General features: G+C 43.7%; 9 protein-coding genes across 11 annotated transcripts; 3 read left to right on the plus strand and 6 right to left on the minus strand.

Annotated features, from left to right (window-relative positions):
• Positions 1 to 758: 758 nt before the first annotated feature.
• Positions 759 to 1529, plus strand: LOC136184353 (uncharacterized). Its single transcript, XM_065971236.1, has one exon. It carries the CDS (start codon positions 759 to 761, stop codon positions 1527 to 1529), a length of 771 nt encoding a protein of 256 aa, XP_065827308.1.
• Positions 1530 to 1923: 394 nt separating this feature from the next.
• Positions 1924 to 2856, minus strand: LOC136185220 (probable small nuclear ribonucleoprotein G). Its single transcript, XM_065972304.1, has 5 exons — positions 2762 to 2856; positions 2601 to 2713; positions 2378 to 2400; positions 2198 to 2322; positions 1924 to 2136 (listed from the first exon to the last, which is right to left on the minus strand). Exons 2-5 carry the CDS (start codon positions 2633 to 2635, stop codon positions 2086 to 2088), a joined length of 234 nt encoding a protein of 77 aa, XP_065828376.1. The 5' UTR covers positions 2636 to 2713; positions 2762 to 2856; the 3' UTR covers positions 1924 to 2085.
• On the minus strand, positions 2762 to 4861 carry LOC136185219 (coiled-coil domain-containing protein R3HCC1L-like). Its single transcript, XM_065972303.1, has 13 exons — positions 4747 to 4861; positions 4399 to 4689; positions 4276 to 4345; positions 4136 to 4226; positions 4001 to 4082; positions 3883 to 3953; positions 3742 to 3837; positions 3545 to 3691; positions 3460 to 3496; positions 3297 to 3407; positions 3155 to 3249; positions 3040 to 3094; positions 2762 to 2856 (listed from the first exon to the last, which is right to left on the minus strand). The coding sequence occupies exons 2-12, from the start codon at positions 4527 to 4529 to the stop codon at positions 3054 to 3056; spliced, it is 972 nt and encodes a 323-aa protein (XP_065828375.1). The 5' UTR covers positions 4530 to 4689; positions 4747 to 4861; the 3' UTR covers positions 2762 to 2856; positions 3040 to 3053.
• On the plus strand, positions 4827 to 7276 carry LOC136185211 (uncharacterized). 2 transcript variants are annotated; one of them, XM_065972291.1, is made up of 12 exons: positions 4827 to 4858; positions 4919 to 5042; positions 5097 to 5203; positions 5251 to 5454; positions 5507 to 5566; positions 5618 to 6004; positions 6049 to 6216; positions 6261 to 6337; positions 6389 to 6590; positions 6650 to 6781; positions 6836 to 6921; positions 6972 to 7276. In XM_065972291.1, exons 2-12 carry the CDS (start codon positions 4970 to 4972, stop codon positions 7225 to 7227), a joined length of 1752 nt encoding a protein of 583 aa, XP_065828363.1. In that variant the 5' UTR covers positions 4827 to 4858; positions 4919 to 4969; the 3' UTR covers positions 7228 to 7276. The 2 variants fall into 2 exon arrangements, with proteins under 2 accessions (XP_065828363.1, XP_065828362.1); XM_065972290.1 differs by lacking the exon at positions 4827 to 4858 and having other exon boundaries at positions 4905 to 5042.
• Positions 7173 to 10325, minus strand: LOC136185209 (condensin complex subunit 2-like). Its single transcript, XM_065972286.1, has 16 exons — positions 10150 to 10325; positions 10006 to 10096; positions 9848 to 9943; positions 9623 to 9799; positions 9490 to 9561; positions 9221 to 9404; positions 9078 to 9166; positions 8816 to 9033; positions 8479 to 8767; positions 8302 to 8424; positions 8211 to 8253; positions 8094 to 8152; positions 7801 to 8043; positions 7639 to 7746; positions 7437 to 7586; positions 7173 to 7335 (listed from the first exon to the last, which is right to left on the minus strand). Exons 1-16 carry the CDS (start codon positions 10323 to 10325, stop codon positions 7276 to 7278), a joined length of 2178 nt encoding a protein of 725 aa, XP_065828358.1. The 3' UTR covers positions 7173 to 7275.
• A 23-nt stretch (positions 10326 to 10348) lies between these two features.
• On the minus strand, positions 10349 to 14733 carry LOC136185216 (cation channel sperm-associated protein 2-like). Its single transcript, XM_065972298.1, has 20 exons — positions 14606 to 14733; positions 14335 to 14555; positions 13560 to 13688; positions 13450 to 13499; positions 13281 to 13382; positions 13132 to 13220; positions 12390 to 13080; positions 12163 to 12333; positions 12049 to 12117; positions 11824 to 11996; positions 11658 to 11765; positions 11549 to 11605; positions 11369 to 11493; positions 11140 to 11312; positions 10960 to 11089; positions 10861 to 10911; positions 10765 to 10811; positions 10625 to 10709; positions 10497 to 10564; positions 10349 to 10446 (listed from the first exon to the last, which is right to left on the minus strand). Exons 7-20 carry the CDS (start codon positions 12517 to 12519, stop codon positions 10406 to 10408), a joined length of 1428 nt encoding a protein of 475 aa, XP_065828370.1. The 5' UTR covers positions 12520 to 13080; positions 13132 to 13220; positions 13281 to 13382; positions 13450 to 13499; positions 13560 to 13688; positions 14335 to 14555; positions 14606 to 14733; the 3' UTR covers positions 10349 to 10405.
• LOC136185210 (uncharacterized) lies at positions 12552 to 16280 on the plus strand. The gene is made up of 9 exons (XM_065972289.1): positions 12552 to 13097; positions 13154 to 13661; positions 13722 to 13782; positions 13827 to 13986; positions 14037 to 14186; positions 14239 to 14357; positions 14404 to 14562; positions 14622 to 14737; positions 14843 to 16280. Exons 1-9 carry the CDS (start codon positions 12559 to 12561, stop codon positions 14897 to 14899), a joined length of 1869 nt encoding a protein of 622 aa, XP_065828361.1. The 5' UTR covers positions 12552 to 12558; the 3' UTR covers positions 14900 to 16280.
• LOC136185212 (rhotekin-2-like) lies at positions 14862 to 17107 on the minus strand. Its single transcript, XM_065972292.1, has 9 exons — positions 16940 to 17107; positions 16660 to 16874; positions 16561 to 16607; positions 16445 to 16501; positions 16269 to 16389; positions 16109 to 16216; positions 15816 to 16056; positions 15635 to 15763; positions 14862 to 15587 (listed from the first exon to the last, which is right to left on the minus strand). The coding sequence occupies exons 1-9, from the start codon at positions 17081 to 17083 to the stop codon at positions 15000 to 15002; spliced, it is 1650 nt and encodes a 549-aa protein (XP_065828364.1). The 5' UTR covers positions 17084 to 17107; the 3' UTR covers positions 14862 to 14999.
• A 40-nt stretch (positions 17108 to 17147) lies between these two features.
• On the minus strand, positions 17148 to 19023 carry LOC136185217 (alpha-1,6-mannosyl-glycoprotein 2-beta-N-acetylglucosaminyltransferase-like). Of its 2 annotated transcripts, none has more exons than XM_065972300.1 (8): positions 18477 to 19023; positions 18333 to 18430; positions 18183 to 18282; positions 18002 to 18132; positions 17876 to 17948; positions 17732 to 17821; positions 17554 to 17678; positions 17148 to 17509 (listed from the first exon to the last, which is right to left on the minus strand). In XM_065972300.1, exons 1-8 carry the CDS (start codon positions 18996 to 18998, stop codon positions 17239 to 17241), a joined length of 1410 nt encoding a protein of 469 aa, XP_065828372.1. In that variant the 5' UTR covers positions 18999 to 19023; the 3' UTR covers positions 17148 to 17238. The 2 variants fall into 2 exon arrangements, with proteins under 2 accessions (XP_065828372.1, XP_065828371.1); XM_065972299.1 differs by having other exon boundaries at positions 17873 to 17948.
• Between the last annotated feature and the right edge of the window lie 7 nt (positions 19024 to 19030).

Consider the following 19030-nt stretch of genomic DNA (forward strand, 5'->3'; position numbering starts at 1 on the left):
CAATGTCGCTTCTGGTCAGAACAAATAGTATCAGATGTATCTCGTGCCTCGGACTGAGTGATTTTATGTGGCTCCAAACGTCTGAGTCTTTGACCGGAGCACCACAGCCTGAAATGTCTGCGATCCCAACGTTTACGTCAGAATCCCCCATGGATTTCACTCGTTCGAATGACTTCCTAGCAAAACCTGCCTTTCGAACGGCACCTGATAATACGTCGTCTGCCGTTTGAAAACGATCACTGAGGCGGCGGCCCCAGCTTCGGGTCGACTGGTGTTCCTCTGCGATCGCCCGAGAGAGCGACTCCGCCGTCGCCGATGCCGCCGGCTTGCATGACGGGATCCTATTCGGCGGAAGGTAGCCAATCATGTCAACCGAGTCCTCCGAGTCTTCGGACTGGCAGTCAAGTTCTTTGGACTGGCAGTCAAGTTCTTCCGACTGGCAGTCAAGTTCTTCGGACTGGCAGTCAAGTTCTTCATTTGAACATCCTATAATGTGATTTGCTACCGTTTTCTTACCACAACCAGTTCTCCCAATTAATACGATGTTCACGCTACTTGCTGCGGCCAGAGATGCGGCCATGGCTTCTCCGACGTCCCCTTCCGTATATGAAATTCGATGTGAGAGAGGCTATTTCTAAGGAGCGTGTCCTTTCCTAGAACCGGAGACCGGAAGACGTTGATAGGTCCTTAAATGGTAAAGCGGCTTACCATCCGGACTCTCCCGTGCGTAAGTACTGGTGGGCAAACTGAAGTTTGAGATGGCGTTGAAGTCCAGTTCCACTCCACTTGACGTCGTCGATCGTGTAATCCTAGTGATTGGTAAAACCGGTCACGGAAAATCGACACTTGCCAATTATATCGTAGGCGAAAAGAAATTCCGTGCAACAGAAGGTCCAGACCAAGGCACGCCTGCTTGTTCTCATTGGGAATGTTCTATTGAACTTGTCCGAGACGGCAAGCCCGTAGCGTGCAGGGTAAAAGTAATTGACACGCCAGGATATATGCATGAGGAAACTGAAAGCCGCTGCCGTGACCAGCTGAAAGGCGTAAAAGAATATATTCAAAAGCACGCTCCTCTTGGTGTCAACACTGTGCTTATAGCTTGGAAAACAGAACGCATGACAAAGACTCTTAGAAAAAGTCTAAAACTAATGAAAAGTGACATGAAACTTGATACAACTTGCTTCGCAATAGCATTGACGAATTGTGATGGTTACTCCGATGAAGAGCGCCAAAGCACAATCGACACTTTCTTTAACCACGAAAAACTTCGAAACGTTTCTAGTCTCATCAAAAGAAATGAAGAGGGAGGGAAACGTCGTTACATTACAGTTGGCTTTCAAGACACCAAAAAATTGAAGGAGGAAATGAAAAAACCGTTCGAGGAAGAAAATGCCAAAGAACAAGATGAGCTTCGCAAATTTTTGCTTCTAAACGAACATTTTAGAGAAAAGAAACTAAAGCATGAAATCTTTAGTCTGCCTTTTTGGGAACGTATTCGTGATTGGCTGCATCACATTTTTTCTTAGCAAAAAGAACATAGATGTCTGTCACAATAACGCAAAATGGCGCATTTCATTTCTCTTGATGATGAACCATAGTTTATTGCCGTCATCACATTACAATCCTACAGAACAAATGGTGCACTACATAGCCGAGGTCCCACTTGCAGAATCGGTGAATCATTCATGCGAGAGAATTATGCACGTGCTCACGCAATTAATTAGGGACATAGACGGCACACACTTCCAGAAATCAGCCAATCAACAAGGCTGCAGTTGACTCTCCACCTTTTGTTACTACGTTTCAATTTAGGGTAACAGTACACAGCGCAGCACACGCAAAGTATTTTAGCTAGAAATACAAGAACTATTCTAACACCTTAGCTTTGCATTGGATGCACCATTCCCCATATTTTCTCCGTCTTTTTCATGGTCAAGTTTTATTAACACAGTACATAGAAACGTATTTTAACTAGCAATATCACATTCCATTTCTGCACAACAGAAATAGAAAAAAGAACAACACCTTAGCTTTTGCACTTAAAACCCTCTATCTACTGATTGTACCATTGCACCAATCACATCAAATTCTTTCCAGGGCATTCACCATAACGATGCTATTTCCCCTGATGACCTAAAAAAGAAAAAGAACTGATAGCCTGCACTCTATACTAGTATAGCCGTGTCTTACGTACCACAGACCCAATGCCGTTTTTCTCCTTATCAGACACTTCTTCCACGGCGTCGTCCAGCACTATGTTCATGAACGGGTCGAATCCGCGCAGGACACCTGACACGTGTCGATTTCCGTTCAGTTTTACTACATAAAAGGAGTTGACTATGTCACAGTGAAGTCGCATCGGTTTCTCCCTTACGAAAAATCCTATGATCCATGTACCTACGAAAAACGAAAGCGCCGTTGTTAGTCTAAGGGCTGTGCGTGCGCGAGAGTCGAGAAAAGCGATGCGAAGCTCAGATAGGGGCGATTTTTATCTTCACCCGAACCACTGCGGGATCGTTAGCAGATAATACATGCGTTTTAGGAGTAACATCATCGATCGCGAAGAAGAGAGACGGTGGGAAAGTGTCTGCGCCTACTTTTTTAGCTCGGGTGGGTGCGCTTTGCCGCTCATTGTCGCCGATTCCTTCGGATTCTTGCGAACACTCCTTTCAAGTTCTTTGCTCACGCGTCACGCATGCGCTACGAGAAACTACGCGCAAAATGACTGCATTGTAGCCTCTGAAAACGTACACTGTACCCGCATTCGAAGAAGATTCCGTAGCAGAGAACGTCTTCATTTATTGTACAGCAAAAAAATGAAGTTGGGCCCCCTTACGGGACAACGACCGTCATCTACAGATTCGCTCGCTAAATTCACTCCTTATCTAACCCAATCGATTCTAACGAAGAAGGGGTACTCAGATACAATTAGGGATCTCCATACATCCACTAGGAATGATGCAGATAATAGGAAACGTGTAATTTTGGTTGCATCATAGTCTCGGGAAGCAAAATTTCTCCCTCTGCATTACTTACTTTCCTCCGTGGTGTCACACTAGACTCGTTTGCTTCGACTGGCGCCATTTTCGAGCTAAAAAACATCCAAAACTGTAGAACGCGTTTAGGAAAAAGAGTCAGACCATTCGCATACCGTCAAAAAACATTTTCAGCTGCTGCCTAAACCGAACTTGCTTCATTTCAGCATCGAGAACGACGTTACGCTCAGCCTCACTCGCCCCAGGCTGTCTTTGGAGAAATAGAAACAAATTCGTTCGGCATCGTCTGTCAAATACCTTTTTTTCCACCGAACAATCCCCAGAACTGTACAGAGACAAAGAACTGAAGCCAGAAGGACGAAGAACATCAACTCTTTTCCACGTGATCGTCTGCAGTGCGCACGCACACTAAAGCAATGTGCAAAAAATTCCTAAATAATTAATCAATTAATTTCCCCACGCTTCTGCCTGCAGTCGCTTCTTTTCCATCTTTTTCTCTATAAAATGTCTCGAAGTCAAAATACAGTTAGAGAGCAGAAGTTTACCTTTGGCTTCTTTCAGTGTCTGCTTTTCCTTTTCCAGCGTTTCCTTGGGTACAGATATACGAATTCCCAAAGCGCCAGCAACGAGTCGTCGCGCAGACGCAGCCGTCTTCTCAGGCCTCTTCATGCACATAGGACGATTTAGATAATCTTTTTAAAAAAAATGACAAAAGTAGCCAATAAACGAAAAAACGTCATACATCCATTTAATTCTGCTTTCGTTTTGGCCTTCTGCGAAGCCAAACTAAATGGCCGAGCTTTCATAAAAGCAATAGGTTCCCTCAAAGCCTGTTTAGCTACAAAGAAACAGTCATCCCAGACCGCTCCACAGTCTAAATTACCTAACGCTCTGTTTGGAAAAATTAGAAGACAATGAGTATCGTCTACCCATGTGATATCCAATCCTTGGGATCTTAGCAACAGTCAATTATAATAAATATTGCGTGTGTTTTGTCCTACCGGTATTCACTAAATGTAAGCAGAATATCCTCTGATTTTAAACTAGGCGCGAAGTCAAAAACTTCAAGAAGGTGCCCGTGTTCTGTATTGTAAAAAATGTAACAAAATGGCATGGATTATTAATTGAATCACCACCATCATCGTCTGCTTCAGGACCAACTACGTTGGCAAAATCCTGACGTGGGACTTTAATAACGGACTCGCTTATTTTCAGTTTCTCATCCAGCTACAAAAAATTAAAAGATAACCCCAAGTCTCTAATGAATTATCCATACCTCAGACAGGAGTGACTCGTCCAAGCACTCTCCATTGTCATCCCATAAACTGTCCCATTCATCTACAGTCCTTTACAAGAAGTCTATCAATTCTCTATTATCTTTCAAAGTAGACTCCTGCACCTGTCGGTCTTTTTATCTTTTCTCCTGCTTACTTCCGCTTTCTCGTTTTTCAACTTCTCCGCGATTTGTTCGAGATGCTCAAATTTTACCCTGACAACCCTCAAATCGTCATCTTTTCCTGCTTTCGCCATTTGAGAGTCGTAACGAGGGTGGGCGTGGCAAATGATCGTTCTTCTTTTCCCGTTCTCGCCGATCGAAAACGTTCTCAGTTCGGGAACGAGTTCGATCAGCTTATGAGTCAAAAAGCGTTCTCTGGGCGTAAGATGGGGTAAGAGAAGCGCCCAGTTCGAGCTGGAAAGAAAAACGATAGCCCAAAAGTCTCTAGAACTTGCTTCAATTGCCGTTTACGGAGTCCGAGAAAATTTCTCAGCCTCTATCCAAAGCAGATTAAGCAAGGCAACTTCGTTTCGCGTCAAGGAAGGCCGGCAAAACGGGTCGAAACTCTGCTGCCAGTCCTGCGGTGGGTTCATTGAATTAAACGTCTCCGGGAATGTTTGAGTCTGTGACGTATTTTTCGTAGTAACGGTTCAAATTAAAATTGTAATTGTTCGTCATTGTAAGCGCATATCGGATGGAATCAACGCTTCAGGATCTGCCAGATGAAATTATCCTATTCATTCTGTCATTTCTCGACAGTACTTCCGGTAACGTATTGAAATTGTACATGTGATCATAGATAAGGACGGTGTCTATTTTAGATCTGCTATCCGTCAGTCAAACGTGCAAGCAACTCTACGATATTGCATGTGATAATGCGCTATGGTTCCCTATACTCAAAAGTCGGGTATCAATTCAAAGAGTTCAAGCAAGTTTTCAAATAGAACAAAAGGAGAGACTTATATGACTTTATAGAGCGTGCGATTTAAAGGACTAATAGCTGCTGACGGTACCGTGACGATGATAGCTCCGTCAGACGAAGACGATAAAAAAGAAGCGGAAAGTAGAAAATTTTCACCTTGGAATTCATTCCTCTTTGGCAAATTGATAATGATGCGAATGGCTCACACGATGAGTGCCAAGTCGGCCTTAGAAATCATGTACTCCCTCAAAAAGAAGGTCGACAAAAATCCTAATCTATATTGAAGTGCTAAATGGGCAAGTATCTTAGAGAGACGTCAATATTTGGAATGACATTGCAGGGGATCTTCAATCAAGTTTACAATGTGAGGTAAGGAGCTACTATACCTCAATTGATTCACATAGCTTTTTATTCTTGGAGTTTCGGACGGCTGAAACTCGAAATCTGGTGTGTGCTTCACTGAATACGGTTGTGCGTCGTCTTCTGCATTTGGAAGATCCGTGGCTTACTTGGCCAGAGAGCAATACGGAGTTATTTTGCGCCATGCTCACCTGCGTTCAACGAAAAGTTCTCTTCTACAAATTGGTCGAAGCCGCGTCCGTGAACGCATTTTCATTCCACGGATTCAAAACGAGAATTACGACGATTCATTTACTGCAGTATCGACAGGGAGTTGTGCCCAATTCTAAGCCAAAATCACCAAACCTGTGCTCCGTTTGCGGCAAGAAAATCATCCATTCAAACAGATGTTCAGCCGATCCAGCCATTGAAGACATCAAGCACTACGTGCAAGACAAAGTCATCAAGGTAATGCCGACTAATCTATATTAGCTTTGCTTATCTATGCCTAGTGTTTTGTGCTCTGGTTGAAATATTACCCTGAGCAATTCTACGGCAAATCGAAGCAATCAAAAGCCTTTCTCGACGTTCTGCATCAGCCGTGGTGGCTCGAGGAAATCAGAAAGAAAATCAAAGATCTAATCAAAGCAATCAAATTCTTAGCAGCAAAGCCTTTACCGGTGAGAACATTTAACTCAATTCAATAACTAAACGCGATCTCTAGACCCCTCCAAACGCGGTTTCGAGCGATTTCGAGCAACTATTTGACAAAGTTCAACGCTCTAAGCAACTAGCAATCCAGTATGAAGCCCATCCTAACTATTCTTTTATTAATTAACCGCGAATTCGTAGGCTTACCAAAGACGATACTGATATGTATCGTTCCGTTCCTTCTCACGAAATCCAATCAGCCGCTCTATTAGCCGCTTCTGGTTGCTGCTTTTCCCTCATATTAGACAGAAGCCCGTGGCTGAGACAAGTCGTAAATCGCGGTCGATGTTTGACCGAATTCGTCGTGAAGACGACTCGGACAATAGAGAAAAAGGGCAAGCAGGTCGATACTGTGAAAAGAGCCCAAGGTACTCGTTCATTTCTTGCTCTCTATCATATCAGGTCGCTTTTCTTCGACACTGTATTCAAATCTGCGACGATTTGTATCAGCTGAAGAACTACGCGTCGCTGAGAGCAATTATTACAGCCATACGAGCCAGCGTTGTCGATCCACAGACAACGGTATCGTGGAAAGTAAGACAACAAAGAAACGTGAAGAACAGAGCGAACTACATTTCCCTTCACTAGTCCTTCAGCTACAGAGACTGCAAATCATTTGCCGAATTAGAGAAAGCAGTGCTGCCAGTAGAAGGAAGCGAGCCCAGTAGCACAAAGTAAGAAAAAACGGAAAGAAGAAACGAAATTATACGAAAACCGCTCTCAGGACCTCGGATTTAAACCAAATTCAGTACCTACCAACTCTTATCAACGCTCAACGCACCTCTGAACCAACCGAAACGCCGCCCAATCAACCCAAAAGCCCGCCACCGCGATACGCACCCGCCAGCATAGTCGGTATCCCCGCTCAACAGCTCATCTCCTCAAGCGGAACGCGAGCTCTATTTCCCCTACGTCCCCTCGAGCGTCACATCAAAGCGGCCAAAGTTCTCGTCAGTATAAAACCAGACCCGTCCTTATAGAACGCACGCAACTACAGTAGTATATATTATGACGATCATATGTACTGTCTAAGAGCTTAGTGCCACGCTAATATCGTCCAAGGTGTCGACCCCGGAAAGATAGAGGCCCTAAAGAAACCCTCCTCATGGCGACATAGTAGCAGAAACTCTAACTTAGAGACTATTTCCCTTATCTACCTCTTATTCCTTTTCTAACCTCCCCGACTCACCTTCTCATTTGCCAGATGCAAGAGGCACACAACTGATATATGAAAAGAGAGATCCGCTTTGGCGGAGGGAGCCAATGTGCCCAGCAAATCCTTATACAAATCCTTAAAGGAGATAGCCACTTTTTTAGGAGGACTACTCTCCGTTGGATTCTAAGCGAGACGGTTTGGGAAAATCCACGCGAAGAGGCGATCGATTCCTTACCGGATTCTCATCTAGTTGACGTCGAATAAGTCCCCACATTTTTTCCTTGACTCTTTTGACGTCGACTCGCTTAGCACGGTTAACGTAATCGATATGAATCCGTTCAACCTGAAAAAATGAATCAAGAAAGAAAGAAAGAGACCATCTATTCAAATTTCTTACCCGATGCGGTTGAGCCACCATATTCGCAGGAAGTAGAAACGTTTGATCAGCGCCAAGATCGAATCCAGGAACAAGAATTGACATTCCGTCGGCTGCTGGCGGCACGGAAGTCGCCGCCGCCGCCACGTCACCTGCGATTATTTGAGGAGAATGATCCTCTTCTCTTTCCGACGGATCCGCGCCAATGAAGCCATCGCCGTCCCCAGGAACGGCCCCATAGTCCCCCTCCTCATCATCATCCGTCTGAGAGATAGACTGTAGAAAAAAGACTATTTTCTTTTCTAGTTTTGCACCTGAAGCGCTGGGCAATAGTTGACTGAGTCATTCAAATTGTCGTAATTGTACCATTCGCCTAATAAAACGTCAAGGTTTTTTTTAATTTATTCAATTTTTATCGCGTCTCTTTTTACCTTCGTTATTGTCTTGAATTGGCGGCGACGTTTTGTGTTGAACCTAAAAGAAGATAAAGATAAACTATACGGAATCTCCTCCACGTCATACAGCGAGTTCCGGCTTGAGAAACAACTTCATCAGCTGATCTTTCTCATAATTCACATTCATAGGCAAAGTAGTCAAATCCGGATTCATTTTCGCCAACGTCGCTTTTCCAATAACAGTAGCAGCCTACCCAAAACCATAGCAAAAAAAGAAAACACCTTTCTTGTGATACATCCTTACCCTAGTTCTCGCAAATTCATTTTCAAAATTTTTCTTCGCCGTCAAATCCAAACGAAGCGCGGTTTTCTTGACTCGTGGTTTCTTTCCGGTTTTATTTTCCTTGTCGATTTTCGTCGCCGCCGCGTGTTTGAATTTCCAGTGATTGGGACCGGCCCACGTCGACAAAACATTCGCATCAAAGTACGAATATTCGCTTCGCTGTATGACGTCAGTAAGATGAAGTGGACCGGAAGCGGAACCAGCTCGCGATTGAGACGATGAAGACGTCGCTCTTTCATCATCCAAATGACTATAATTATGTATGTTAATAAGAGGCTATTTCCGTGTTTATTTTTACCTGGCTTCTTCTTCGTCTGGTACGTCGGATTCTGACGGTAGAAAGCCGGGTTCTACGTCGTCATATCCTCCTCCTCCTCCCATTTCACTGAAATTTTCTCCGTCAATTTCATCGTTGTCTCCTTCTCCGTCAACGGGAGCTACAAAAGTGAATTCAGACGGAGCAGGAGGAGCCATTTGGGTGCGATCGAAATCAATATTAACGTCACTCAGATCATCCTGAAATAAGTATTAATAATTAATCCAATTTTCATACTAGCTACCTCAGCTGATTCATCCCAATTGTTAAATCGGAAACTTGACAGAGACTTGCATATCTCCAAAGCCGTCCAATCAACAGAAGAATAATAATCTTAATTATAAAAAAGAAATATTCGATTAAGCGTTTTCAAACATTTCATTCTACTTTTCAATTCCAATATGTTTATCTTTGTAGCTGGTTGCCTAGCGCGTTCTTCTTCCCAAGCGCGAGTGCATGGATCCAGCATCAGTCCCAACGTCTCGTCTCTCAACTCCAAAGCGTTCAATAACAAACCGTCTGATCCGCCCTCATCGAGATCTCCAACCCACTTCCGAAACGTGGGATCAGCCTTTTATAAAAAATAAAATTTTTATCAATCGTTATTTTAATTAATAAAAAATAAAAATTTTAAAATCGTTATTTTTTCTTCTTACGTCGTATTCCAATTCAAAATTGACGACGTTCAAATTCTTGCTATTCGTTTCAACAGTTCGCGAAGGTTTAATCTAAAAAATCCCCCCCCCCCAAATATTTGAAATTTCATAATCATCATTTCTCAAACGTTACTTTTCGCTTTTTCTTCTCCTTCTGTGTCAATTCACGATCTCCATCGTCCTCCTCATTGCCTCCTCCCTCCTTCTTTCCCGTTCCAATACCACTCAGAATTTTTATTGCGTCAGAATGAACGGAATCGACGCGACCGGCGTAGATTTTCGTGCTCGCATCAAGAGTGCAGCTAACAACCTAAATAAATAAATATATATAAAAATATGAAATGCAAATTTCCCATACTTGAAAATTTGTTATGTCAGAGCTGTTCGAATCTCGCACCATTTTCTGCATATAGTCGATCAGATGAAGACCGAACGCATTCTTCGACGTAATTTTCTAAAGGAAATCTAATTAAATAGGAAGGGGGCCCCCCCTCTCGCCTCTCGATCCCAACTAACGTTCTCCGACGAGAGTTTGATGCAATTCGAGTAATGATCGGCGATTTCGGTCGCCGATAAGCCGTGCAAGAACTGCGCCGATCGTCTTCGGCTGAAAACGACGACTATTCGTCGATCGATCGATCGAGACGGGTTCAAAAATACCTTTCGGCTAACGGTACGGGGGTTGGTTGTTGAGCGAGAGCTTGGCGCCTTCTCTGGCGCAAGTGGCGCTCAGCTGCGTCGTCGTTGTCGCCGAGCGACGTCGATGGCGGCGGTGCCGCGACGCCGCTGTGTCGTTTTCGAGGCGTTACGCGCAGCGGAGGACTTCGGAATGCCATTTGAGGGCGAAGAACGAGCGCGCTGTCTTCTTTAAAAGTAGTCACGTGATTGGGAATAACGGTTCGAGTGCGGTAGCGCGCTAATCTGATTCAAAGTCGTGTAGTTTCAATAGAGCCGATGCTAAAAATAAACGTCAGCTCTCTAATAAAATTTAAAAAGCGAATTTTTACCTGCTAGTTTTTGTAGTTCTTCATATTCGTGGATACTTTCTTGCATCTCTTCCATCAATTGATAGTATCTGTCATAAAAAATTAAATCCTCCCGAAAGTAAAAGGCATTTATTTACCAAGCAACTCACCGAAAAAGAGTATCACGAGGCCACAGCGTCTCTTTCGAATTTGAAGACAAGGCAGTCAAATTTTCGTGCACCATTTTAGTCCAATCTTATCCAAGCAGAAGAATAGAAGATAAAGTAGATACAGTATACAGAAAACCTACCCTTGGAATCTCTTTCGTCTATCAATGCATGACTGCTTGGAATGCAACTAAAACCTTATATTTTTTCTGCACATGGCTGACTGTAGTCGTGCTTACCTCTCAGTAGAATCACTTGCCAGATGGAGGTGACTCATACTGTCCCCTTTCCTATAAAACCAGTACAGTAGTTCAAATCAAATACGTTTTCAAACTGACCTCCGTAGTTTTTCTTCCTGTTTTATAACTTCTTCGCGTAAGGTCTCCTTTTGTCTCTCCAATTCCATATTCTTGTCAAAATTCTGGCTTTGCTCTCGCAAATATTCGCTAATTCTGGTAAAGTTATTAACTAAAATGAAAGCATAAGATCTTGCAACAGATCCCAACAAGAAAACGTACCCAGAATTCCAACAAAAATATTTCGAAATAAAAAGGCGCCGATCCATACCCACATAATAATAAAGAAGGCCGTCAAAGTCGGATTAGCCACTTTGATGACGTCGTAGTAGATGTCAATCCAATGATCAAGAGTGATGAGCTGAAAAAGGGTGCCAAGAGCTTGAGGCAAATCTCTAGCGTGAACCATGTTAATTAATTAACATCTGTATTTATTTTTCCACTGCAGTACTTGAAGCTTGACTTGTATACGAGATCTGTTCGCTCTGATTTCGAGTATGACTCGAAAAGAACGATAGCAATGATGGCAAATATGTAGGCTACTGTAAATAGTAGCAGCATAATGAATGCTAACGTCTATAAGGAAACCAAGTCCAGTCACTCTGTCATAGAAGAGCGGCTTGCCTGCTACTTTGAACGTCTGCAAAAGTGTAAGGACGATGATTTTGAGACTGCCAAAGCGAGCAATCTAAAAGAGAGAGGACTGACTGTTATTCGTTCACTGAATTTCAGCCAATTACCATTTTCAAGGATCGAAGAATTCGAAATACTTTCAGTTGCTTAACTGCTTTAGACAGACGTGAAGCTTTGTCGTCGGAGGCTAAAGAAATAATTTCGGGAACGGCAGACTAAAAGACAGAAGAACTACAATAGCCGGAATTCTGTGTCAATTTAGAGTTGTGGTACCAGAAGGGTAATGATAAAATCGAATATGTTCCAGCCGTTCTTCCAAAAAACAAAAAAGTCATCAGTCCACTTCAATACCAATTCAAGCACAAAGAAGAACAACGAGAAATAGTCGAAAACAGTCAGCATCGTAAATAAGACTCGACTAAACGTAGAAGTGCCATTTTCAATTTCTAAAAACTCTTGTCTAACCAAAAAATTAAATTATTGAATTGCTCAACGTACCTGCCTGTACTCCAATACCAATAGCATTGATAATAATTATACATTGCATAAACACTTGAAACTTATAATCTAACACAGAGAAAAAGTTTGAAAAGTAATTAATCAAATACGTACTTTCTACGATTCTATTGGCATAGTATCCAAGCGGAAGTTTATTTCGATTTTTGACTCGAAACAAACGCCTATCTGGTCTTAGAACAGACGACTTTCCCTCTCTCGAATACATTCGAAAATTTATCAGCTGCTGCGGTCCCTCAATAAGAATCTTTTCCAGTGATTTTTCATCTAAAAATCCCTCCAGTCTTTTTTCTATTATAAAGCTCTTTTATTTTCATTCATACCGCATACTTCACTTGAGTCGTGTACAGGAGCTTTGACGTTATTCAAAATAAGGTCCAACAGATGAAATTCTTCGATTATCTTCTGACGAAATAGTTCTGCGCGATGACAGAGGTTTTCCCTGGTAACCATAATTACAGGACTGTCTAACGCGCGGTAAAACTTTTAACGATGGCTAGAATTGATACTAGCGTTTCTAAACTTGAAGCCAATGTAGAAGCGCCGCCCTCGAAAATCCGTTCTACGACGTTTCCTGTCCATTCGCCACGCCCAACAGGAAGCGACGTTCATCAAAAGGCTGAGGAGTTGGAAATTTTTCTCCAGGAGCTCAGCAGACGAGCCTGCGTGCTGCACAGTACAAAAGAACCAATAAAAGAAGAACTGACCCGCACTAGAAAACAGCTGCGATCCGTGAACGATTCGCTGCAAGCAGCTCGCAATCGGACGCGATATCTCGAAGGAATTCTTCTCGAGGGTGACGTCAGTGAAGCCGTTCGTCGTCAATGCGAATCGCAGAGTCGAGAAATCGACGCTCTTCGTCGAGATCTCGAGAAAGAAAAGCTGGAGGCGACGAGAGCGCTGACAAAAGCCGACACTTTGAAAATTCAAAAGAGAAATTTGGAAGAGCAGGTGTGGATGCTCCAGGCGTCGGTTCAGTCTCAAGACGAAGAGATCGATCGTCTCGCACACCAACTGCAACAACACGAAAAGTAAGTATAAAATTCCCCCATATATATAGTTCACCTTAGATCCAATGTTTTGTTAGTTCCGCTATTTGCTTGAATACCTTCTTGGTGGAGCAAGCTTCAAGGCAGCTGCAAGCGCGCGAAAAACTAAAGGGTCGCATTCTTCAACTTGAACGCCAACTGAGAGAAGCTGAGGCGAATGGATACCTCAATTCACTCGAGAGAAACATTGATCGACAGAATCCGTTTATCGATGACCCCGGCGTAATTCAAGTCGACCCAAAGGGGGGAAATATTCACGTGAGCCGACTAAGTAGTGTAAAAAACGAAGACAAAGTGGACGAAAAAGAAACGGATGCTATTCTAAGCGTCTCACCTTTTATCGAAGTCGAAGAAAGACGAAAAACTGTCCATCTGAGAGTCCTGCTAAAGAATCGTCAATGCAAAGCCTTATATTTAGCATTTCAATATCTAGAAGTCACTGACCTATTGCAGGTCATGAGAGTTTGTCGACAGTGGAGAAATTTGGCTCTTCATCCAAGCCTTTGGAGGAGAGTTTGCTTGAGTGGTGATAGCATAGGACCTGATGTAAGTATTCTGCTGTCCAGTAGACGTCTATAAAACGGTGCTCTTCACTAAATCGCCTAGGTTTTAGAAAAGCTATCTGAGTGGTGTACTGAAACGGAGTATCTCTATCTAGAGGGCCTAGGTACGGTTTATTCCATCTACACATATTCCAATTTCTCTCTCTAGGGCATTCTCTGGCTCCTGCTGAATTTGACGAGGATCTGATTTCGTACAACGCGCGAATTATAAATTTGTTTGAACGAGGTTTTGACAAATTGCTACGCTCTGCGTCGCACCACGTCAAATCGGTCACAATCAGTGACTGCGGTTGGATATTCACCGAAAGGCAAGCGCAAAATTTTAATCAATACAAATTAAACTTATTATTTAATTAAGATGCTTGTGGTTCGTAAGCCGTTACTGCTCTAATCTCGAGCATTTTGCCTACGTGAGCAACGATAGACCAGTGACCCCAGAAAGCCTCTGGTCTCTCGCTATGGGCTGCCCCAACCTCAAATCCCTAAGAGTCCCTCCAGTTCCCCTAAGGCAAGAAAATTAGCTCTCCCTTCTTCATCTACTATCCTCTCCCGTTATACAGCGTAGCGGAGCAATATTTTACAGACGACTGTCTAGCTGTTATTGGACAAAATTGGCCTCGACTAACAAGCGTTGGATTAGGAGGTGCAGCACTTACTCTCTCTGGCATCGCTAATCTTAGTAAGAAGGCCATTCAGGAAAAAAATTCCCTAAAGCTTTGCTTTAGTCAAGGCATGTCCTCGTCTGCGACAATTCGAAATTGAGCACATTGGGGGTTTGAGCGAAATGGCTATAGCGAAAATGTGCCGTGCGGGTCTAAAGGGGCTAGAAGACTTTCGGATATCTTTCACGCAAATTGAGGCGCCAGCTCTACGCTACCTGTTAGGTAGAAATAATCAATGAGCCCTCTAAATGTGGGTGATACTTACACGACTCTTATTTCAGGAGCGTGTCCTCGTCTAGAATCAATTTCTATACACGTTGGCATATCAGATTACTTCGCCGACACTAAAGACCCCAAATCGATAGCAAAATTCAAAAAAGAAATGGATCAACTTCGAGTTAGTTAACAACAAACCCATTCTCGATTATTAAAAAAGAACCCCCACTAAGAATAATCGAGAATAGACAGAGCGTCAAGAACAAAACTATTTTTTTTCTTGCAGGCACTACAGAGAGAAGATCTAAAGGGAATACTAGAATTAAAAGACAGCTACGGATAGACCTAAACTATATAACAAAAACACAATCAATAACATTGATACTAATCTAAGAGATAGAGAGTAAAGGAAGAATCGTTGTTCGTGTCTACGAGACTATAATCTAGAGCGCAGTGTAATAATGTGCCGTGGACTCCCTCGTTTTCCCGTCAAACGGAATCTGATCGACGGGCGGAGCCGGCGCGCGACGTTTCTTCACCGACGGAGGCGTAGAACGCGGCGAATCCGAATCGCTTCCGGACGAGGGGACCTTATTCTCTTCGGACCCGGATAGCGACGACTTGGGCGGCGGCGGCGACGGAGCGCGACGTTTCTTCATCGGAATCGACTCGGGGAGAGGAAGCGGAGCCATTTCGACGTAGGCGTCGACGACGTCGGGGGAAAGCTTTTCGACGAGAGTACGTTCGACGATTTTCATGTGAACTTTCGGCGCCGGCGAAACGGCGACGATGGACGGCGACGAGTGCGCGCGTCGCCACGATTCGATTGGATGAACGGGCGTCACTCGACTGCACCAATCTTTCCACGTTTTGATGTCGACGATGGTTTGATTCAGGGCGTCTTGCCATTGGGATTTCTCCTCTTTCGATTCGAGCGAGATGAAGTGTTCGTCGCCCGATTGAGCGGCGGCGAGGAGGAGCGTGTTGTGACGACGCATTGTGAGACGAGGAGCATTGCTAATACTCGTATCCTAAAAAAATTGATAATTAAAATATAAGTATTGATTTTTTTGAATACCTCTGTTATTTTGATTGAATGGACGGCCGTCTTTCGACCGATGTCCTCGGGCGAGACCCAACATCGAATGTAGTTCTGACGGAGAACGCACCAGTAGCGAGTCCAAGCCGGAAGTTCACTAATCATTCTCTAAAAGAAAAAAATAAATACATATATAAACGAATCTCTTACGACGTCATACCTGGACATTAGTGAAGCCGGTGAGTCGTGTTCCCGTAGCGCAATTGGGCTGGACTCTCAAGAGACAGCAGAACTGGCCCCAGAGAGACAGTTGACTGGTTAGGGGTACATAGGAGCTATTGCAAGAGGCGCTTGGACTCGCTCCCACAACCCCAGCTGTTATGGTGTGAGTCTGGACTGTATCGCTGACGTCATCCAGCCTCAAGTGAGAATGACCAACAATAGTGAATTTAGGATCAGATCTAAACGTATCAAAAAAATAAAAATGAACATATCTATACTAATTGAATTTACTGTGCTGGTGACGATGTGACGTCAGCAAGACTCTTTTTATTTCCTTTCTTATCCATAGGCGAGCAATAGAGTTCAATGTGTAGCTTGAAATTGTGGCTGACGTCAGAACTGTATATAACAATATTAAAAAAGACGAATTTCTCTCAAATTTTTAAATTACAATGATATTGCGTCCGGGAAAGTGATATCCGTCGTATTTTTTGTGACGTCAACGAGGCCCTCCGTCTCTTTGATTTGTCCATCCAACTTGAACAGGCAAAAAACGGTACAATACGTAGGATCTAAAAACAACGTCAAATAAATCACAAAACCGCTATTTTTTTATTTTCCCCATACCGGATCCGGTCTTCTGAGTGGCCTTGACTCCCTTTACTTCCAATGGAATCCGGATGTCTAACAACGAGACGAGAAACTAGAGCAACGAACCGCTTCGAGACCGAAATTCTACCTACCCGATATAATGAGCTTCGCTTTGCACGGTTCGAAAGCACCAGAGCCCCTAAAGAGGACCCGGAACCTTGAGAACTTGCCCCTCCCCCCTGGGTTCTTACGATCGTTCCTCCCCTGTTTGCTCGGCGATCATCGTGTCGGCGCGCGTTCGCTGAAGCTTGGCCATGAGCGAGAGAACGCGCGCGTTCGACGTGAGAAGACTCTTCGCCGATTCCATCGACTGGCGAACGTTTTTCGACGCGCGAAGGAGTTTCGTCGCGCCGTCGCGTATGCGATACTCGTGCTCGATCTCTCGTTCGATATCCATTTCTGCTGCCTGCGTGCGCAAGCGCGAAAGGGCCCCCACTGAGTCGTTTTCGTCGATCGCGACGCTATTTGTACCGTTTTTTCGCGTTGCGGCGTCTCGTGGCCCATTCGGGATCTTTTTCCTTCGTTAGAGCGGCTTCCGCTTGCATTAGGCGTGTCGGTCGCCGTGGCGGCGGCCCGTCGCTTGCGAGGACTCCAGACGACGCGTCGGGGCTCCATTCTTCGGCAGTGTGTTTCGAACCACGCGCGATCGCGATGCTGATTGGTCGAGCGGTGCGCCCACTTAAGTATGAGGTCATCAACACACGTGACTTATGTACTGCATATAAATAACGCCCCGCCTCGCCTCAACGACTGGGAGCATACAAAAATCATTATAAACGCTTTAGATAACCTCCCAGTTGACTCAGGATAGCTTCGGGATTTTGTTCTGTGTATGATAGACAGAGTTGGCGATCCCTCATGTCACCCCATCCTCCATAGCCAGTATTAGTCATTACTGCAAATGAAGCAGGGGGATTGCTCGACCCAATGAGAGATATTTCTTTAGGAAATAAGTTTTCCAAATTTTTCTGTATAATATCTCGGAAGTGATCAACAGTTGGTTTGGCGTCACATTGAGCACTGTTCTTATGATGAACCCCACTAAAAATATCATCATTTATTGTACTCCAAATACTAGTTCTCACCATTGGCCTATATGAAAAACCTTTGGCGTTTTCACAACCACTACAGACAATGGTCTATTGAGACAGCGCTTTCCCAGACTCTGCAGCGTCCAGTCCCAATTGTAGTCATCAAACTCGCAAAACATCTACATGTACAAAAGACTGTAACAGAGAAAATTCTCTGATTATGAAAAACGACTTTGCTGCATGATTTCAAGCGATTCCACGTTTCCCTATTCATAGCGAAACCCATGTTGTGCTTTCCAGACACCCAAGCTTGAACGTGAATCTAATTAAAATATAAAATGTTACCCAACGCTGTAGCATTATTATTTCTCACTGCTGAGCCTAAAGATCTGAAATCATTCAGCTTATCATAGATACCTAACCCAATGAAATCACACGAAGGACAGGCACTAAAACGCAAGCCAATTTACTACATTCCTATGTATACTCCTCAACTTCAAACCTTGGCTTCATTGAAATCATCTTATTTAGCATATAAACCAAATCTGGAGACACGTAGTGATCTTCCTCGAGAAACACAACGTGTCCAGTAAAATCCTTGGTCAACTTCATCCCGTCAAAAACATGACTAATCTATTACAAAATAAAATTCTAAGATGCAAGTGCATACTACTTATACTTACTTTCCACCACCAATGGTGTTTTGTCATTGTCACCTTCGCTTCTCTATAGTGACCGTATTGATCAGGATGCTCCGCATTTTTACATCTCCTTTGCATAGCCCTTGCAAATGCACAATTATCACATAGAATAGAAAACAGAGCCCATCCTACTGGGCTCTGTTGATATCCCTAGGACAATCAAGTGGATCTTGAGCAGGAAATTGGTCCGGATAGAATTGTATACTGTATGGATAAAATACTTGAACTACCTAAAGAAAATTTCTAAAGGGAGAAGGGAAGCTAATAGATACTTGCCCTGCAGAAATCAATTGATCTGACAAGGCTGTTCATTTCCTCTGAATAAAGATCGTGGCTGATTATGACCAGAACTCGATCCACGTCTCGAATCGCTTTCAATGATTCGATTAGATACTTGAAATAGTTGGCCCGGTTGTGAACTTGCACGACTAAAATAATGGCCTCTGGTGACGTTAGGTGATTCGGGAAACGATCTTCATTTAGAACTCGTTCCATTCCATTGATGCTCAAGGCTCTATCCCTAATATTCTCTTCCGATTTCTCCGTTACTTTCGTTTCTCTCATGATCTGACGCTCCGTCGCTTTTTGAACAATTTGAGGTTCTTTTTGACTGTGAGGCGTTGACAGTGGCGGCAATCGGGTGTGTGCAGATTGATATGGAGTTTCGTTCGCTTCGTTCCCAAGAGTGCGTGTTGTTTCGTGACGATTTCGAATCGATAATAGGACCACGTAGCTCATAGAGGCCATCAGAAAGAAAGCAAAGGCCAATACGCCTTTTCGCCATCGTACAGGACGCATTCGTTCGATCGACGCGACTGTGATAGCCGTGA

This window comes from Oscarella lobularis, chromosome 3 (assembly GCF_947507565.1).
Source record: "Oscarella lobularis chromosome 3, ooOscLobu1.1, whole genome shotgun sequence".
Classification (NCBI taxonomy): Eukaryota; Metazoa; Porifera; class Homoscleromorpha; order Homosclerophorida; family Oscarellidae; genus Oscarella; species Oscarella lobularis.

Bases quoted from the DNA above. Each gene is read 5' to 3' on its own strand.
- LOC136185220 (XM_065972304.1), bottom strand. From the start codon at position 2,635: ATGAGCGGCAAAGCGCACCCACCCGAGCTAAAAAA. The intron at 2,401-2,600 runs GTAGGCGCAGAC...CGTTTTTCGTAG, and splicing joins CACCCACCCGAGCTAAAAAA to GTACATGGATCATAGGATTT. The intron at 2,323-2,377 runs GTAAGGGAGAAA...CCTTTTATGTAG, and splicing joins CATGGATCATAGGATTTTTC to TAAAACTGAACGGAAATCGA.
- LOC136185217 (XM_065972299.1), bottom strand. From the start codon at position 18,998: ATGCGTCCTGTACGATGGCGAAAAGGCGTATTGGCCTTTGCTTTCTTT. The intron at 18,283-18,332 runs GTAGGATGGGCT...TGCATTTGCAAG, and splicing joins AGGGATATCAACAGAGCCCA to GGCTATGCAAAGGAGATGTA. The intron at 17,822-17,872 runs GTGAGAAATAAT...TATTTTAATTAG, and splicing joins TCAGATCTTTAGGCTCAGCA to ATTCACGTTCAAGCTTGGGT.
- LOC136185212 (XM_065972292.1), bottom strand. From the start codon at position 17,083: ATGGAGCCCCGACGCGTCGTCTGGAGTCCTCGCAAGCGACGGGCCGCC. The intron at 16,875-16,939 runs GTACAAATAGCG...TTGCGCACGCAG, and splicing joins CGCCGCAACGCGAAAAAACG to GCAGCAGAAATGGATATCGA. The intron at 15,588-15,634 runs GTATTCAAAAAA...CAATTTTTTTAG, and splicing joins ATTCAATCAAAATAACAGAG to GATACGAGTATTAGCAATGC.
- LOC136184353 (XM_065971236.1), top strand. From the start codon at position 759: ATGGCGTTGAAGTCCAGTTCCACTCCACTTGACGTCGTCGATCGTGTA.
- LOC136185210 (XM_065972289.1), top strand. From the start codon at position 12,559: ATGGCTAGAATTGATACTAGCGTTTCTAAACTTGAAGCCAATGTAGAA. The intron at 13,783-13,826 runs GTACGGTTTATT...TTCTCTCTCTAG, and splicing joins TCTCTATCTAGAGGGCCTAG to GGCATTCTCTGGCTCCTGCT. The intron at 13,987-14,036 runs GCAAGCGCAAAA...TATTTAATTAAG, and splicing joins GGTTGGATATTCACCGAAAG to ATGCTTGTGGTTCGTAAGCC.
- LOC136185219 (XM_065972303.1), bottom strand. From the start codon at position 4,529: ATGGCGAAAGCAGGAAAAGATGACGATTTGAGGGTTGTCAGGGTAAAA. The intron at 4,227-4,275 runs GTATGGATAATT...AATTTTTTGTAG, and splicing joins ACGAGTCACTCCTGTCTGAG to CTGGATGAGAAACTGAAAAT. The intron at 3,095-3,154 runs GTATGCGAATGG...GATGTTTTTTAG, and splicing joins GCTGAAAATGTTTTTTGACG to CTCGAAAATGGCGCCAGTCG.
- LOC136185209 (XM_065972286.1), bottom strand. From the start codon at position 10,325: ATGGCATTCCGAAGTCCTCCGCTGCGCGTAACGCCTCGAAAACGACAC. The intron at 9,944-10,005 runs GTTAGTTGGGAT...GATTTCCTTTAG, and splicing joins TCAAACTCTCGTCGGAGAAC to AAAATTACGTCGAAGAATGC. The intron at 9,562-9,622 runs GTAACGTTTGAG...GGGATTTTTTAG, and splicing joins AGGAGAAGAAAAAGCGAAAA to ATTAAACCTTCGCGAACTGT.
- LOC136185211 (XM_065972291.1), top strand. From the start codon at position 4,970: ATGGAATCAACGCTTCAGGATCTGCCAGATGAAATTATCCTATTCATT. The intron at 6,217-6,260 runs GTGAGAACATTT...CGCGATCTCTAG, and splicing joins TAGCAGCAAAGCCTTTACCG to ACCCCTCCAAACGCGGTTTC. The intron at 6,338-6,388 runs GTATGAAGCCCA...GCGAATTCGTAG, and splicing joins TCTAAGCAACTAGCAATCCA to GCTTACCAAAGACGATACTG.
- LOC136185216 (XM_065972298.1), bottom strand. From the start codon at position 12,519: ATGGTTACCAGGGAAAACCTCTGTCATCGCGCAGAACTATTTCGTCAG. The intron at 11,494-11,548 runs GTAGCAGGCAAG...GTTTCCTTATAG, and splicing joins CACTTTTGCAGACGTTCAAA to ACGTTAGCATTCATTATGCT. The intron at 10,447-10,496 runs GTAAAAATTCGC...GTTTATTTTTAG, and splicing joins AGAACTACAAAAACTAGCAG to CATCGGCTCTATTGAAACTA.